Source organism: Martes martes (genome assembly GCF_963455335.1).
Source record: "Martes martes genome assembly, chromosome: 1".
Lineage (NCBI taxonomy): Eukaryota > Metazoa > Chordata > Mammalia > Carnivora > Mustelidae > Martes > Martes martes.
In genome coordinates, this window is record NC_137888.1 from 108,372,179 (window position 1) to 108,388,811 (window position 16,633).

Sequence of the window (16,633 nt, forward strand, 5' to 3'; positions counted from 1 at the left end):
GGGAGGGGCTCCGCTCCACAGCCCCACCCCACGGCCACCCAGGAACCAGGAGAGGGCGAGTGCGGACTTTCTCCTCTGGGCCGGGGGCCAGGACCATCCTTGTCCTCACTGCTCTTAGGTCTCATCAATCAAACTTGCTCCTTGGGGCTTTTTGAGGTAAAACAAAGCTGGATGCCAAAGCAAGCTGGGGTGAACTAATGTCTGAATCATGGACTTATAAATTATCTAGTTAATCTAATCCTCTCATGCACAGGTTGGGAAAGGGACACAAAGGGGAAATGGTTGTCCCAAGTCACAGAGGAGGAAAGGGCTGCTTTCCACCAGAGTTCTCTGGACCAAGAGCACTTCTCCAGGGATGGAGATTTGCTTGGCTGGACCCGAGTCTATACATACCTGTCAATCATCAATCACACATCAGGTACCGGAAATGCTCCAAAGGCACCAAGGCTGAGAAATGTATAACAGGGCCAGACCTGCCTTCATATTGTCCCCTGAACCCTAGCAGAGAGAAATTGTTTATGAAGCCGGGAAGCAAGAGGTACTTTCACAGAACGGGCAAATTCTCCAAGACATGGAGAAGGAAAGGACGCCTATACCTTCATGTCAGAAGGGCTAAACGGGAAGTCACAAAAGCTTAGCCTAGAGCTTTGAGCGAAAAACAGAAGCGAGAACCAGCCAGAAAAAGAGGTGAGAGGTGGTCCATCCCATATCCCCTGTCAGAGCTCCTCCTGACCAGAGTCTGGAGCCTGTAGCCTGTCCTGGTCTGGGAGCCAATAGTGGGTCCCTGCCCAGCTTCCAGGAGCCAGCCCCAGTCTCAGCCTGCCCGAGACCCCAGCAGCCAGCAGCCACTCCTCTCCACAAGCCCATCCCGCTCGGTTCAGAGCAGAGGAAACCAGACCCATTCAAGTCCTGATCCCCACACAAGGAAAGACCTCTGGATCGAGCCCACTTGACTTTTCAACATTTTATTCTTGTATTTGTACAGCTATATTTTACAACGCGGTAATGCAGTTTAGACACAGCCAAACCCTGTCTCCGGAGTAGTTCTAACACAAGCATGACGCAGAATGTGATGAGACAAACATTCCCAAGGAGAGCTTAGTGAGTGACAATTTCAAGTCCCTGTGTCTGCCTACACTTCAGAAGGGATGGCGCGCTCGTCCATCACTGAAAACTTCCATGAAAAAAGGCACCGTAGGACACGTTGTACAGGTATATACAAACCGAAAACTAGAACAAAACTACACATTTTTCCTTCGGCAGCTTTTTTTTTTGTTCTTTTTGTGTTTTTTTTTTTAATACACACTTTGTAAATTGTAAACCTTCACTTGCAAAAAAATACAAATACACTGAGGCATTTTAGACAAAATATTTTCTTACTTATACAGATGCAATACTTAAAATATTCTCTTAAGTGCTCTTTCTCAATAAAGATTCTCAGATCCGTGTCTGCCTGCAGATACAAAATCGAGCCTTTAACGCAGTTTTATATTTTTAATATATCTTTTTTAGGTTTATATATATTTATTTTATATATATATATATATTTATATATTTACAGCTCTGCCATATATTCCTTCACCTTTGGTTAAAAAAATTAAAGCCCTCTCTTTGATAACATACCGAAGTCTCTTCTTTTAAAAGAATGCACATTTACATACAAAAGAAACATCTGTCCCCGCAAAACATATACATTCCTCATTTTGCAGACCAAGTCAAGTCAGAACTTTTGCCTACTCCCCCACTTTGATATATAAAATGGTTTTGCTTTTTGCTGACATGGTTTGCCTTACACATAGGAGAAGAAGCAATATTATTTTCTTAATGTTTTATGGCAGTAGGGGAAGGGAAGCTGCCTTGGCCCCCCATCCCCACGCCCCTCCCCCCACCCCCACCCCAGCTATGATTTGCACTAGTGGATGAAAGAGGCACTACGTCATGGGATGAAAGTCGTAAAGTGTTACAGTATCCTTTGGGTAGATTCTGAGAAGGGACTCGAATGGAAAGCATCAACACTCCATGCTTCAGCAGGCTTTGGGGAGCTCCGGGGGCAGGTCGGTGGCGGACACGCGGTACTGCACCTTGGTGTTGGTGATGGCGCCGTGCTTTTGGCGCAAGTGAAGACGCAGCTGGCTTTTGTGACGGAAATGCAGGTTGCACTTCTCACACTGAAGGAAAACCAGAGGCGAACCATTAGCTGTCACCAACCCCAGGGACATGTCATTGCCCAAAGACCTAGAGAAGGAGATTCTCCCTTGGAGAGATCTGGGCAGCTCGTCCCTCTGGGAGGCCAGGTTGAGAATTCTGGCTCCAGCTAAGTGATAAGGAAGCGTTGTGCAAATGCCCCTTCCCTCTTTTCTAAAGTGGGGAACTGTTGCTCCTGCTTTTCCCTTGAGCCAAGTGCCTCATTTCGCTCCATGGGCCCTGGCTTCCCCTTCAGTAAAAGACTGAGTCGACACACCCTGAAGGTCACCTTCACCGGACACTGGTGCATCTAAACTTCCAGCAAATACTCATTGTAGTCTTACCATGTGCCAGGACTATCCTGACACTTGAGCGAATTTTTTATCATAACACAACAACTCCATGGAGAAGGTACTATTATCAGGCTCATTTATAGCTGAGGAAATAAGGGTATCACGAGAATTTTTAAAAAATTTAAAAAATTAAAAATCAAAAAAATCTTTAAGAATTAAAAAAAAATTAAAAAAAAAAAGAAGAGAATTAATTTGCCCAAGAACAAAAGGCAAGAGAGAAAATATTCACTCAGGGACTGTTAAATAAGTGGATAAAAATACCTCCATTTGCAGGTTCCCATCTGTGACACAGGTTAACCATTCATTGGTTCATTCTTGTATCCATCACTACCTACAGTGAGGCCATACAACCACCCAAGTCAATGTCATCGATCATAGTGGTTTCCACGCTTGTAAACCATGGGACTCTCTTTTCAAGTTCAACAGAAACTCAAAAGGTAAAAGAGGCGGTAGGGTTGACTGAAAGAGCACAGTCTGAACACTGTTCATTCATCTAAGGCATCTTCATCCTTTTATAGAGAAAGAAAACTGCGGTCCCCTGAGAGAGGGTCACAGCTTGCCTATGGCCCTAAAAAGGGTCCTTGTCAGAGTCAGAATAAGAACCGGATAGCCCAGCTGCCCACCAGTATCTCTCTCCTCTGTAGCAGAGATTGGAAAACTATTTTTAACTGGAAAAGAGCTGGACAGTGAATATATCACCATGACCACTCTGCCCCTGTGGTAGGAAAGTCCCCAGGGATAATATGTAAGCAAATGAGCATGGCTATGTCCCAATAAAACTTTGCTTATGGACACTGAAATTTAAATTTTATGTAATTTGCACATGTCACAAAATGTTATTTATCCATCTTATAGCCACTTAAAAATATTAAAACCATTCTTAGCTTATGAAATGTTCAAAAATTAGCCTGCAAGCCACGTCTGGCTGAAACCCTCCTCCTGAACACTAGGATTCCAATGGCCCACTCATGGTACCCTGTCGTGTAGCTGGTCATCTGCTCCTTCTTATAATGGCCTTTTGCCTGTCTTTTTTTTTTTTTTTTCTTATATCACCACACTTTTCTGAGTCTCCTCCCACTCTCATGGCTGCCCCTTCCCAAACACCTTAGGTCTTCTTAAGGAGACATCTCGCCCAGCACAGCCGCATACTGTAAGAAGCCACTTAGTGTGGAATGAATGGATGACTCCAGAATCGATATATCTATAGTCTGGACCTCTTTCCTAGGGCCCAGATCACCTGGCCCAATACCCCCACTTTACAGATGAGCAAACTGAGACACAGCCAATGTCCAGCAGTGTGTCTGACAACCAGTCCTAAACCAGGTCTTATGACCATTAGTTCAGTGGTCATCCCCCACTGTGTGCTTGAGATTGGAGCAAACAGTTCTGCTGCCCGCCTCTCCCTCCCCCAGCCCTGCCCCAACCCCGCCCCTCCCAGGCCAGCTGACAGCCACAAGAGGCTCACATACATGGTAAGGTTTCTCTCCTGTATGGATTCGCAGGTGGCTCTTCAGAGTCTGAAGGTGCCGGAAACGGGTGCCACAGATTTCACAGGGATAGGGCTTCTCTCCAGTGTGGATGAGCACGTGGGCACGGAGGTGGGCCACCTGAATGGAAAAGCGAAGCATGAGAGGCTCTGTTGGGGTGGGCTGTGGGCCCCCTTCCCCCACCGCCCCCTGGAGTCCCTCATCAGCACACAGAGACTGAGGGGTCTCTTCCCCGTGGCCCTGCTCACTTGTACAAATCTGGCTCCACACGTTTCGCATTTGTAGGGCTTCTCTCCGGAGTGAATTCGAGTATGGGTTTTCAGGTTGGCTGGCCGGTTGAACTGGGCTCCACAAATGTTACAACGATAGGGTTTCTCACCTATTCCCGAAAGAAAGGGAACAAAGAAAGCCATATTTGTTGGAGGTCTCCACAGTCCTGGGTCCCTGGATCTCAAAGCCACCTGCCCTTCCTGGGCCATCTCAGCTTTCTCTCCTTTGGAAGATGTCTGATAGAGGATGCAGGGACCTGCCAGTTCCCCGCCCTCGCCAAACACACACATACCACCACAGGCTGCAGGCGGCCAGGGTGAAGGAGCAGGCTGGGGCAGAGAGGATACCACACTGGGGGTGGGACAGGGAAGCAGCGAGGGAGGTTCCAGGAGGCCTTTGAAACAGCTATGTCATTAGGATTATCTAACTGCGGACTTCGATAAGTCACTCTCCTTCTCTGGACCTCAGTTTCCCTTTTTGGAATTAGAGGGGTGAATTTAGATGACATAGTAAGGCTCTTCTAGCTCTTCCCTTGGATTAGACTGATTCAGTAATCAAGCCATTCACCAGGAAGATACAATCAGGATGCTCTAGTTTCTCTTTCAGAAAAAAACATGCTTTTCCGCTTTGTGGCAACGACAGCTGGATTCCATTTGCAAGAAGGTTGGGCCTGAGTCAGAGTAGATGCTCAGGCTGGGGAAGCCAATAGAAGGCCTGAGGCTGCCCTCATGGAAAGTTTCTGGGATAATGGACACATTTAAAATACCAAGAGAGAGTCAACTTTGGCCAACAATTGGGCCATTAGAAGCTACCTGGTAAAGGAATGTGAGTTGATAAGGAGTGAGCCCTGAGAGGAAATCAAGAGGCTTTTAATTTTTTTCTGGGGTTGCAAAAACCCAATCTGCTTCACCGTCCTGGTCTTTGCTGCCTCACATGTGTGCTGGGGTTAACACTTCTGCCCCAGCAATGGTAGAGAAGCAGGACAGAGTGTCTCCGAGAAAAGACAAAGAATAGAGGGAGTGGTTGGGTCGCTAAGCAAAGACACAACAGGGTTAGGCCCACATCCGGATCCCAGCAGGGCCTGCTCCCTGCCTCAGCCCACCAGGGATCAAGGCTCCACGCTGATTTCCCTAGGGTCCTCCCCCATCCCACCCGCAGGAACCCTGGCCAGCTATGGCGGGGCGCGGTAGGGCCATACCCGTATGGACGGTCTTGTGGCTGGCGAGGTTGCCCTTGTAGCGGAACGAGGCCTGGCAGCGGTCACACTTGTAGGGTTTGTCACTGTGGGTCTGCAGTGTGTGTCTCTTGAGTGAGGCCTCCTCAGAGAAGCGGCAGTCACACTCATTGCAAAAGAAGGCCCCGTTTTCTGTTGGAGGTAGGGGGGGGATGCCACCGTTAGAATGTGGAAGGGAGGTAGGGCTCCAAGGCCACGCCCCTCTGCAGCTGCCTTCAGCACCACATGGAACCCCCAAGCTCCACCCACCCGACATTCGGGGTCTGTGGGCATTTTATCTTCCTGAGCATTTAGAGTCTATATCATGGAGGAGAAAGGAGACAGAGTTGAATACTGAGGTGCAGAGGGGAAGCTCAGACCAGCAGCTGCCCGTATGGCCTGTGCCAGCTTCAGGGAAGCTCAGCAGGGCTCCTCCTTCTTGAGAAAGCCCTGAGAATGGACTTCTCTTCTCGGTTCACTGTTTTATTTACATCCGTACACAGGAGCCCTCAAGCAAGATCCTGAGCCTCACTAAGCCTATCTCCGTCTCTGTCTTCAAATCAGGATAGTCAACCCCTGTTTGCACACCCAGAGGAGCGTACTGTGGGACACAAAGCGTTCTAGGAATGTGAGGTAGAAAATCCAACAGGACGTGGAGGCCATTAAAGGAGGAAGTAAACAGGGTCACCCCGTGCCTCTCTGCATTCCACATCCCCAAACGCTTCTATGAGACTGGGAGAGCCAACAAGAACGGAAGTAGAAACGGCCCAGAGGGAAGGGACTGGATGCAGAGAAAAGGCAAATAGCCAGGGGGACAGATGGGGACAGTCCCTGCTCTCCAACTACATGTCTACAACCCTGTGCCAAATCCCACAGTGTAAGTAACTGATTTTTCCCTTCTATGAGAACGTTTTGAAAATGGCAAGTCATGGTGGCTCACCCCTGATTAGGAATCACTGGGCTATCCTACTGCAGCCAGAGGGAAAAGATTGCCTTTTTTATCTAATGAAAACAGGGGATGCCAATCACAGAGTATCCAAAACTTCAATTTAATAATTCAGTCCAACTAACCTAATTCAGCTACCATTAGGTGAGCACCTACTCCATGTTAGAAACTCTCTCGGACCTAAGGGAGATGCAGGAAAAAGTAAGGCTGGCTGCTTGTCCTTACAGAAGGCAGGGGGAGCCGACACGGGTCAGTCCGAGCAGCTAGGTCCTGAGCAACTGAGAAAGCTCTGGGAGTTAGAGCCAGTCCCACAGACCACCTTGGCTGGAATGCCACTGAAAAGGCTGTTTGGTCTTTCTCCGTTACCCCAGATTAACTCCAATACCTCTTTCCTTGTTCTGGTCAGCCTGGTTCAAGAGGTCAAGAGTGGGATGACAGGCTGGTGATTCTATGTGCCAGTGACCTTCTGGTCGGGGACTTCTCCCAATCAGGGGCAACAGCATAAGTGAAACGGAAATGCAAACCCCACGGAGCAGAGGCAGGGGCCTTGTTTATCTCCGGGAAGGGACTCACCACAGCTGGAATCCGAGTACTCAGACTGGGTCTCTCCCATCTCCTCGGGAAACGTGGGGCCAGCGGTATGGAGGCACATCTCTGCATGCTGGGGGGACTGAGAGCCGCAGGATGTACACTTGGGGGGGTGCAAGTAGAGTGGGGAGTGGCTCTCGCTGCTGCTGCGGGGGGAGCCTGTCAGGGACCTGTGGGCAGGAGGAAAGAGAGCCTCAGCAGCTGGAGAGGGTAAAGCATTCCACCCGGCCTGGAGGCTGCCCCTACCTTCCTGGGCTCAGGTGAACCCAGAGGCCAGAGCTGGGCTGCCTCCCTCTGGATCTGGGGCCACAGAGTTATCCTTAAGCCCACTTCCAAACAGCATAAGCCCTGAGATCACTGGTGCTGTCGAACCAGACCAAAACCCCAACCCAGGTCAATGTCTTCCCCTCGGTACTGCGGTCTGTTGGTCCACTCAGTCCAAAGTGAGTACGAGCTCACCCTGCCACCCTGAGACCAAAGAAGCTGCCCTTGGGGTTCCTGGAACGCTCTTCTACCACAGCTGGGAGTTCTCTCTCTTGCTACGACAAAATACACGAAAGCTTACTATGCTTCCTTACTGAGGCCAATTCCATCAATGGGTGCTTACTCCACTCCTCTACTGTACCCACTATTCAGGCAAGAACAGAGCATGGCCCTTGCATCCGTCAGAAGAAGTGACCCCCGTGGGAGCCCCTGACCCCAGGCCCAGACTGCCTTTGAAAGCACCTGTTGACGATGTTATTGAGCCGGCTGGCCTGTGGGATGGTGGAGTCCTCCCCGCCAGCACTGAGCTTGGTTGGGGACTGGAGGTCAAGGCTCTCGGGCTCCATCGGTGGCTGGCAGGCCGGCGGGGCCGTGTAGGCTCGAGGGGAGAGGCGGCCCAGCTCGGCCTGCTCAGGCCCCTCCGGTTTGGCATTCTGGTTGAGGCTGTTGAGCACGATGAACTTGTATTTCTTCCAGTTGCAGGCTTTGGGGTCGGTGGGGCTCTTGGCTGGAGGCGAACCAGAGGTCTGGAGGATGCAGGCGTTCTTGCTACTGCAGGACTCCGTGGGCGAGTTGGGCTGGCAGTCGGACTTCTGGGGGCTCTGTGGACTGACCAGACCCTTGCGGTTCAGGGGCGCACTGGGGGGCTCGAAATGCAGGGCGATCTCATCCTCTGAGGAGGGCCTCTCTTCCTCCTTGCCAGCCTTGTCACAGGGGAAGTATGGGGCACTCCGGGCCGAGGGGGCGGCAGGCTTGGGACCTTCGGCCACACCGTAGTGCATGTCACTGCGTGTCTCCTCTGGGGCTGCCTCCTTGGGTGAGTAGATGCTGCTGTGGCACACACCGGGAGAGATCTCCATGGCTGGCCGGCTGTAGTCACCGGGGATGGGCCTGACGCTATCGCAGGGGTGGGCCCGCTCCTTAGGGAAGGGATTGGCCACCGGCATCCGGGCATCCCGCAGCTCTTCGTCCGAGAAGAGGAAGCTGCTGACAGGGAGGTGACTGTAGACGGGATAAGAGGCCGGCGGGGTGGACAGGCCGCTGTACAGGCTGGGGGCGAAGGCTCTGCTTTCGCACCCGGGGGCGTTCCTCAGCGGCAGGTTACCCTCCACCACCTCCCGACCCCGATAAGCCATGATGTCTTGGGGCATCAGCATCCGGCTGTTCAGAAACTCTTCACGGGGAGGCTTGAGGGCAGGCACCATCTCTGCTTCACTGCAGGAGAAAACAGAGAGGAGACACGGGCCTCCAAGTGAGAACTGGTGAACAGAGGACCTTCCGAGAGACTCTGGCATACGTAGCCACATTTGTGCTTGGTCAGCCAGACATGAGGGCTGTGGCTTGGGAAGAGGGAAATTCTTGCAGTCACAAGGCTTTTATGCTAGAAATCTAGCAAGCTGGGACACAGCGCGGGAGACTGGGCCCAGACAAGAGCAGCGAGTCAGCCACACAATGTGTGCCCGCTTAGACCTATGACCCCATTTTAAGCCACATTCTGTGTATATGTGCGTGAATCTGTCATTCTTCAGATACTACACAATGTAAAGCTTTCAGAGCCCTTATTTCATCCATGCAAAATCCTGCAAGGGAAGAAAGGCATTAGTGTCTCCATTTTACACCCATGGAAATGGAGGCTCAGGGAAGGAAGAAGTTACACAATGCATGTTCAAAGGGTCACCGATGAACCGGTGCCCAGTGGGAGAAAGGACTCACCCTGCAAGCTGCCTAGAGGCTTGGGGGCAGTTTTCTTTGGAGGACAGACAGCAGCCAGACCTGCTTTCCAACCCCAGCTGTGTCACTTAGTGGCGATGGGACCTGGAGCAAGTTACTTAACTGCCCTAAGCACTAGGCCTGACCCAGAGAAAGTACTCGAAAATGACCGCGATGATGACCTCGCTACCATTATCACCCACGGGAGACAACGAGCTCTCGCTACACAGACTTGAAGGGACATTACGCGGGCGAAAAGTAGGTCAGCTCAACATGATCACAGTTAACAGAGCTAGAACCAATGAGCGAAGGTTAAGGGAGCCAGATTTCGACTCGCCATAAAGAGGAGCTTTCTAACAGTCTGAGGTAGACAGTGAGGCTCTGGGAACACTGGGTTCCTGGCTCCTGGAGGTGATCAAACAGAGGCTGGAAATCCTTCTGTTTCAGAAGGGAGGCAATCATCCTAGAGCAGCTGAATCAAACATGCTAAAAAAGTCAAGCCCCGAGTTTCTGTTCCACTTAGCAAAGCGTTTTGCTTTTTGGGCTCTCAGGTCCCCCCACCCCCACCCCCGCCTGCCTTAAACGATGGGCATGTCTGACCAGCCCTCAAAGAGGGGATCAGACCCAGTGAACTCAATTTAAGTCCATAAATGTCCTCTCTCGGAGGAGCAGGGCAACAAGAAAGATGAGGAAAGCAGTGCACAGTCTGGAAGGGGAACTAAGGCGCATATGTAAATCGTTAGAATAGAAGTCGAAAGAACTGAAACACTCATGCAAATAGTTAAAATGGGAGGAAGTTCTAACGAACAGGCAGAGGGCTCAGGGATACAGAGGAAGAGCTGAGGGAGGAAGACTGGCAATCGTAAAAGCATCCACAGAGGAGCCGGCTTCCAAGCTTGGCCTGGCAGGAGGGGTGGGAGGAAAGGGCCCATCCAAGGAATGGAAGAAAGCAAGAGGGGATCGAATGCATAGGGCACATCTGGATAGCAGTGCAAGAATGAAGGAGGCAGAAGTGTACAAAAGCTAGCGGAACGGTAGGCTGTGGCGTATCGTAGAGGATACGCATGCATTACCAAGGATTTCGGATGCCTTCCACTTCCAAGGGCTCTGCCCTCAGCAGCACCTCACCTGGCCTTGATAAACTTCCGGCAAGTGTCCACGACATGCTCCATCTGCAGGTACATGGCCGTGGCCATCACGGCCATGATGTTGCCCTCCCGCAGATTGAGGCGGGACGTGTACATGAAGTCCAAGAGGATGCAGAACCCCTCAGGGTTGATCTCGGGATCCAGGTTGATCACACTCAGGTTACATTTGAGCTGGTCCGTGAAGATGCTATAGAACAGGCCACTGTAACACAAATACACGTGTCACAAGAACGGACAGGACTGGCGGTCAATTACAGTCAGTGTCAAGGCTCGTCCCCTCTCCCCTGGGCCTCGCTCCAGAATTTCCACGGCAATTAATAATAACTGCCATTTACAGATGGCTTACTAAATGCTAAAGAGTCATTAAGCACTTTACATACGTTATCCTATGTTCCTCACAACCTTGCAAGGTAGATATTACCACTCTTCCCCTCTACAAATGGGGGAACCAAGATCAGAAGGCAAATGACGTACTCAGAGTCACAGAAGCTATTTTCCTTATCGTCTTAACTGCATGGATTACCAGAGTGAAATTTGCACTCATTTGCAGTAACCATTTTTAGTCTATAACTTTGAGATAAGCATTTCTCTTCCTGTTCCAACACACGATCCTTATTTTTAAAATGCTATTGTCTGTTTTTAGAAACAACTTGGGTATCGACGACAAATAAATAAAATGGTGCCTATGTCTACAGTCTACTGATTTTCTGCAAGTCTGGAGACTTTCCCAAGGTCAATATTCCTAGGAGACAAAAGTTAATCCTCAGGCTGTACCTCCAGGGACCTTGTTGTCTGGTAGAGGAAAGAGGGCTCAATTACAAGTCAGGATTCAGGCTGGCACCTCAGTTCTGCTTGTTCTGAATGGGTTGCCAGAAATGAGCCAGGCTTTAACCAGTAAGGAGCTGTGCAACCTTAGGTGAGATACTTAACCTCTCTGAACCCTGGTTTCTTTCCCTGCAAAGCAGGAACAATAGCGTCCACCCGACAGGGTCGTGCATGCCTGGCCCAGAGGAAGCACTAGGTTAGCATCTTCTATTACTTTTATATCTCCATAAACCTCTGTTCTTGCCACTGTTAAAACACAGTTTTGTGGTAAGATGTTGGGTAAGCCCTCTCCTGGCAAAAGCGATCCCCGACTTTACATCAGCTCACCTATCTGTACCTTCGTTTTATTGTCTGTAAAAGGGAAGTAATTAAGCCTCCGTCCGTAACACGGAAGGCTACTGCAGAGATCCAGGGAGATGAGATAATATGAACCAGCTCCAAAAACTCGAAATACTCGACCAATAGGAAGAATCGGCCGGCTCTTTCTCCCTAACTCTCTCACACACACACAGCCTGAAACACCCATGGAAAGAGAGCCACAGGATAAAATACATGCGGTTATAGAATCAAAGGGCAAAAGACTTCAAATTCCCTTGCTTCAAATACTGTAAAACCCCCTTTCACATCTCCTTTCTTCACTGGTTGAGTGAAGTTATTCTCTGTGTTTGTCCTAAACACATCTTTTCTTGAGACAGTATACCATTTCTGCTCCCTCTCTTCCCACAGAACAGAAACTCTTTCTTCTCTACCGTGTGTTCATTCATTCGCTTCCTGGGAGCCTACTCCGCCAGGCCACACGCTGGCAGTCTGGAGACAAACGAGACGTAATCCCAAACACAGCAAAAGGCCCACACGATCTGCCTGTCCGCCTGCCCACAGCATCGCTGCCCTCTTATACGTCCATCTTTCCCCTCCCCACCCTCACCTGCAGGCCATGAGGACTGTCTTATGGGCTCTGAACTGCTCACGGCTCACCACGATGACAACGTCAGTCAAGATGTCACGGCTCCGGAGGCGATTAAGGTTGAGGAGAACGTCACTGGCATGGCGGGTGAACTGGATACAGCTGTCAGCCGGGGAGGCCATTTTGTCTTCACCTGGAAAGAAAGGGGTCGAAATCTCATGAGTTCTCCAGAACCCGATTCCTGCTTACCAGGGGGGTGAAGACAGACGGCGCAGCCTGCTAATACATGGGCTGCACACCGAGGTGCTTGTGCTTGGTCTTGGACCAATTTGTGGGCCCATCTCTGCGCATTACTGTTCACATCTGTAAGATGGGGAAAATAATCTTTCTCTAACAAGTTGGACTAGAAAGCCCTTTTGGGGACAGCAGTAGTGAATGAATATCTGTAGAGTGCTTTTCCCACATACCAAATACTCTGCCAAGCACGGAGAGGCAGTGAGTGTGTGACAGGGAGAGAAACCACGATTTAAAGGTTAGCCCGCCAGCTTTATCTTTTGCTAGCTGCGTGACTTGGGGCAGCCCGTTCACTGTTTCTGGGCTTTGGTTTCCCTAAATGGGAGAAGTACTACCTATGTGGTTGTAAAATTTAGAGATCTGTGCCTGGTCCCTAGTAGGTTCTCAAAAATCGCAGTTATTCTCGTCAGGATCTCATTTCATTATCCCAGTCACCATCTGTTCTTCCTCCTTTAGGCTCTCGAATTGTCTGAATGTACTCCAAGCTCCTAGCACACTGCTGGTGCATAGTAGGTGACTACATTGGCTCTGAACTCCAAAATGAGTGAGGGAAGGAATGATGGTACAACAGTTAAGATAGTCTTACACAGGGGTAAATGGGTGAGGGAGAGGGAATCGGCTATCCTTTATCTCCACTAGTGAAAAGTGGCCAAGTTCACGGCAACACATGTATCGGCAAAGTCAAAAGAAACAGTTTGTCCACAAAAGTTTAAAGCATATAATTAGATTTACTTACCCAACGCCTTGATTCACAGTCCAAAATTTTGCTTAAAATCTGCAGGGAAGGGAAAAAGCAAACAGAAATTGATTCCATGAATGTTAGATTGTCCACTATGGTCTTATTTTAGGACACACGTACTTAGTTTTACTTTGATAGCTGCAGCCTGCCAGCTGGAGCAGTTTTACCACAAGCTAGCAAACATTTTTCCAGCTCTACTCTTACGGAAACAACAGGCACCCGAAGCTATGCGATAATCATATTTTTGCCCTGAGCACTGGGAACACAACTGCATACATTAATTATATGTACATATACACATAGAGTTCCTTTGTCAAAGTAGAAGATGTATGCCATCCAAAGGCCACTTGTGTTCATGGGACAGAAAAATATAAGAAAAGTGGTTCTTTCAATAGTAATGAGAATGATCCTTCGGGGGCCCAAGAACTCTGAACAATCTCCAAAACCTGATAAAATATTATCTTTAGAGTTTAAGAATGATTTCTCAACATCTACTGGAGTCAATACACTTATCCCTATTTCACTGGTGATGAAACGGAAGCTCAGCGATTGAAGTGGCTTGGGTAGGACAAAAAGTCAGGCAGTAATTCCTGACTGTCTGATCTTTTAAGACTAAATACAGGATCTGCAGAATACACCCAGAGATGGCGTGACTATGCTTTCCTTGAGTGTCTTTGTCTTTTTCAAAGTTTCCTCTTCTTTCCCTCTGGGGTCGAAGACCAGATATAGGGCTACACACGTCCAAGCTTGTGCTCCCCCTGCTGGTCAAAGAGTTAGCTGCCTGCTTTAGCTAAGAACTGGCCCAGTAGCACTCATGACATATGTACCTGTTCCAAATTGGTTTCTCTAAAGCAAAATGATTTTAAAGCACAGGTGTAAGACTCTCACTTATGATTACATGTGGGTTACAAAACAAAACAATATCTGAATCCTCTTCCACTCCCCCCACCACCACAAGCATAGCCCTTTAGAGCTATTTTCCGGGTAAAGGGGCCTGAGGCCAGGGAGGTCACGTTGGGCCACATAGATGGTTAGTGGCCTGGCCCAAGGTGTTCTGGCTCAAATTCCTGTCCCTTTTCCAAATCAGCCTACGTGCTGTAGAACATGCAAGACAGCACCCTAATGTGGGTGAATCTCATTTTTAAGTTCCTTCCCCCACACAAACACTTTGCCCCCATTCCAGGCTGCTGAATCTTACCAAATGAGCACTCTAAAATGAGAGGTTTCCTTCAGTCTGTAACCAAACATTCTGACATTTCTCTGTGGTCCCAAGTGCCAGTCACTCAATCCCATCGGCTTCAAGGTTAGTGTGTGCATGTAAGTGAGTGAGGATGAGGGAAGGGAATGGGGGAAGGGAGAGGACAGGAAGAGACGAAAGAACCTATTTCCTCCTCTCCCATCCTAACTCAAGATGGGCAAAGAGAGATACACTCGATCGGTCCTAACCAAAGTTCAGTGATTGTCTCCGTTGAAAAAGAATGCTGAAGACACATTTGAGTTCCATTTATAAACCATCTCCCCCTCCCCCATGAAAGACGTCCCTGAACACTTCTGAAACACCTAAGGCCAGCTTCACCTTTAGCCAGCTTCAACCACCAGCTTGCTTGTGAATTCCCAGTCACAGACTTTTGGAATCACTGGAAGCCCAGATTTGCAATTTCACCTTGGCAAGTGGCAATGACTCATTCCATATGCAGATTGAAACAAACAAAACATTCGCCATTCCCAGGGGTCTACTTGTCAGCCTGGTCCTGGGGTTGGGCCATTTCCATCCTCCGCCTCTGCCCGGCTTGGTCAAAAACAAATGCACACACACTGAGGCCCACATCCCTATTAAATCCACTCTTTCTTCCACCAGCTCTAGCTTAGACACCCCACAGCTAGTGAGCCTGTGTTATGGTGGATGTGGGAAGCCATGTCTCCCTCCGGATGCTGCAAGTGTGGAAGCACCTAGCAGCCGCTTTGCTTCTTACTGGCCACCTGGCCCTTTCCCATCTGTTACTGTATGGGATCCTTGTAACAGCCCTGATTAACTGAAAAGGTCACTGAGGCTCCACCGGACAAGCCTCGCCCAATACTGAAAGCTAATCCCCAGCAAAGTCCTGGACAAACTCCGTCGCCTAGCTCCAGCCATCCCACCGATGCTACACGCAATACTCATAACACAAAACAACTGCCGAGAGAGCAGGGCTGTCGAAGAGACAACTAAACTGTAAGGGCCGGACCCGAACTCTCTCGACCCCAGTCCCGCCCCAGCCGCAGTAACCACCAAGCCAGACCTAAACGTTGTCTTTCCACCCACACACTTTCTCTCTTCTGCCTTTTCAAACTCTCTGGACTTGCAATTTGGCACCTTGAGGAGAAGGCAGATCTTTCAAACGAGTTGGAAAAGAAAAAAAGAGGGACCCTTTCCTTTTTTAAAAAAAAAAAGAAAGAAAGAAAGGAAGAAAGGAAAAAGGTCAGAGAGAGAAGAGAAGACAGCAGAAGATGGAGAGACAAGAGAGGAGGTGAGAGAAGGACAAGAGGCGAGGTTAAGAGCGAGAGCGAGAGTGAGCCAATACCAAAGGCTCCATCCATTCTTTCCCCCCTCCCGAGCTTCTCCACTCGGCGGCCACTAAGCAGCCCTTTCCTCGCGCGCGCACACAGGGACACAAACCCGAACCCTGCGCTCCGCCGCAAGCCCGGGCTACATTCGCCCACCCGACCTTACCGTACCTGCCCGCCAGGGACCGCCCACCCCCGGGCGTTCTGCGGGGACCGCTGCCCATCTGCCGCGAAGCCCCCGCAGGCGCGTCGGAGGCCCCGTGGTGAGATCGTGTCAGCCCTTAATTTGGTTACATTCAAATAAAACGTTTCGTGCACTTCGGTAGCTAACATTGTGTGTGCTTTTTTTTTTTTTCCTGTTACGCCGTCAAGGCAGGGGGTAGTGAGGGGAATGGCACAGCCCTCTCATTCCCGGAATGTAGTCGATCTCAGCTCAACGGATTTCACAGAACACTCTCTGCCTATCGCCGGCTCCAACGAGAAGTAACTTTCCAGGAAGCTGCCGGCCCCCGACCGCCGCCAGGATCGCCGCCTGCGCCGCCAGGGCCGCCGGGGATTCACCCGGGGAGGGGGGGCCGCCCCGGGAGGCTCGCGGGGAATAGGCGCACTTTCCTCTAAATCCCTCGCCCGCGCCCGGTCCAGGACTCTGAGTTCACCCGGTCCAGCCCTTCCCAAAAAGTTTTATAAATGGGGAAAGTCGCACAAGTTAGTAGCAGAGTCAGTCTAGAACCCAGGAATTCGGGTCCAATCTGAGACTTTATAACTTCAAATTGCCCAATTCTGGCCTTTGTTTGTCCGGTGCGTCATTTATTTATTTTTGCTTTTTGCTTGCCTCCGCCCCCTTTAAGAGGATGGTTACGCCAGGCATCAAGGTCAAAAAGACGGGAGTCCCTAGGACTGAGGGTCTCCATCCAGCTCGCGCCAGACCACTTGTAGGAAAACCAA

The 16,633-nt window shown here is 49.9% G+C and overlaps 1 protein-coding gene across 3 annotated transcripts in view; it reads right to left on the reverse strand.

The window, feature by feature from the left end:
- Positions 1 to 1,903: 1,903 nt before the first annotated feature.
- The window catches only part of BCL6 (BCL6 transcription repressor), a 49,448-nt gene continuing 34,718 nt past the window's right edge, over positions 1,904 to 16,633 (reverse strand). For 2 of the 3 annotated variants that reach the window (XM_080796708.1, XM_080796706.1), the window contains exons 2-10: positions 13,142 to 13,180; positions 12,133 to 12,304; positions 10,363 to 10,584; positions 7,768 to 8,739; positions 7,027 to 7,211; positions 5,493 to 5,660; positions 4,273 to 4,403; positions 4,007 to 4,144; positions 1,904 to 2,168 (exon numbers count right to left, since the gene is read on the reverse strand). In XM_080796708.1, the coding sequence (XP_080652834.1) occupies positions 2,025 to 2,168; positions 4,007 to 4,144; positions 4,273 to 4,403; positions 5,493 to 5,660; positions 7,027 to 7,211; positions 7,768 to 8,739; positions 10,363 to 10,584; positions 12,133 to 12,293 (2,121 nt within the window). In that variant the 5' untranslated portion in view covers positions 12,294 to 12,304; positions 13,142 to 13,180 and the 3' untranslated portion in view covers positions 1,904 to 2,024. Of the gene's footprint in view, positions 2,169 to 4,006; positions 4,145 to 4,272; positions 4,404 to 5,492; positions 5,661 to 7,026; positions 7,212 to 7,767; positions 8,740 to 10,362; positions 10,585 to 12,132; positions 12,305 to 13,141; positions 13,181 to 14,342; positions 14,808 to 16,633 lie in introns of those variants that run through there. The other variant, XM_080796707.1, reaches the window with a different exon arrangement.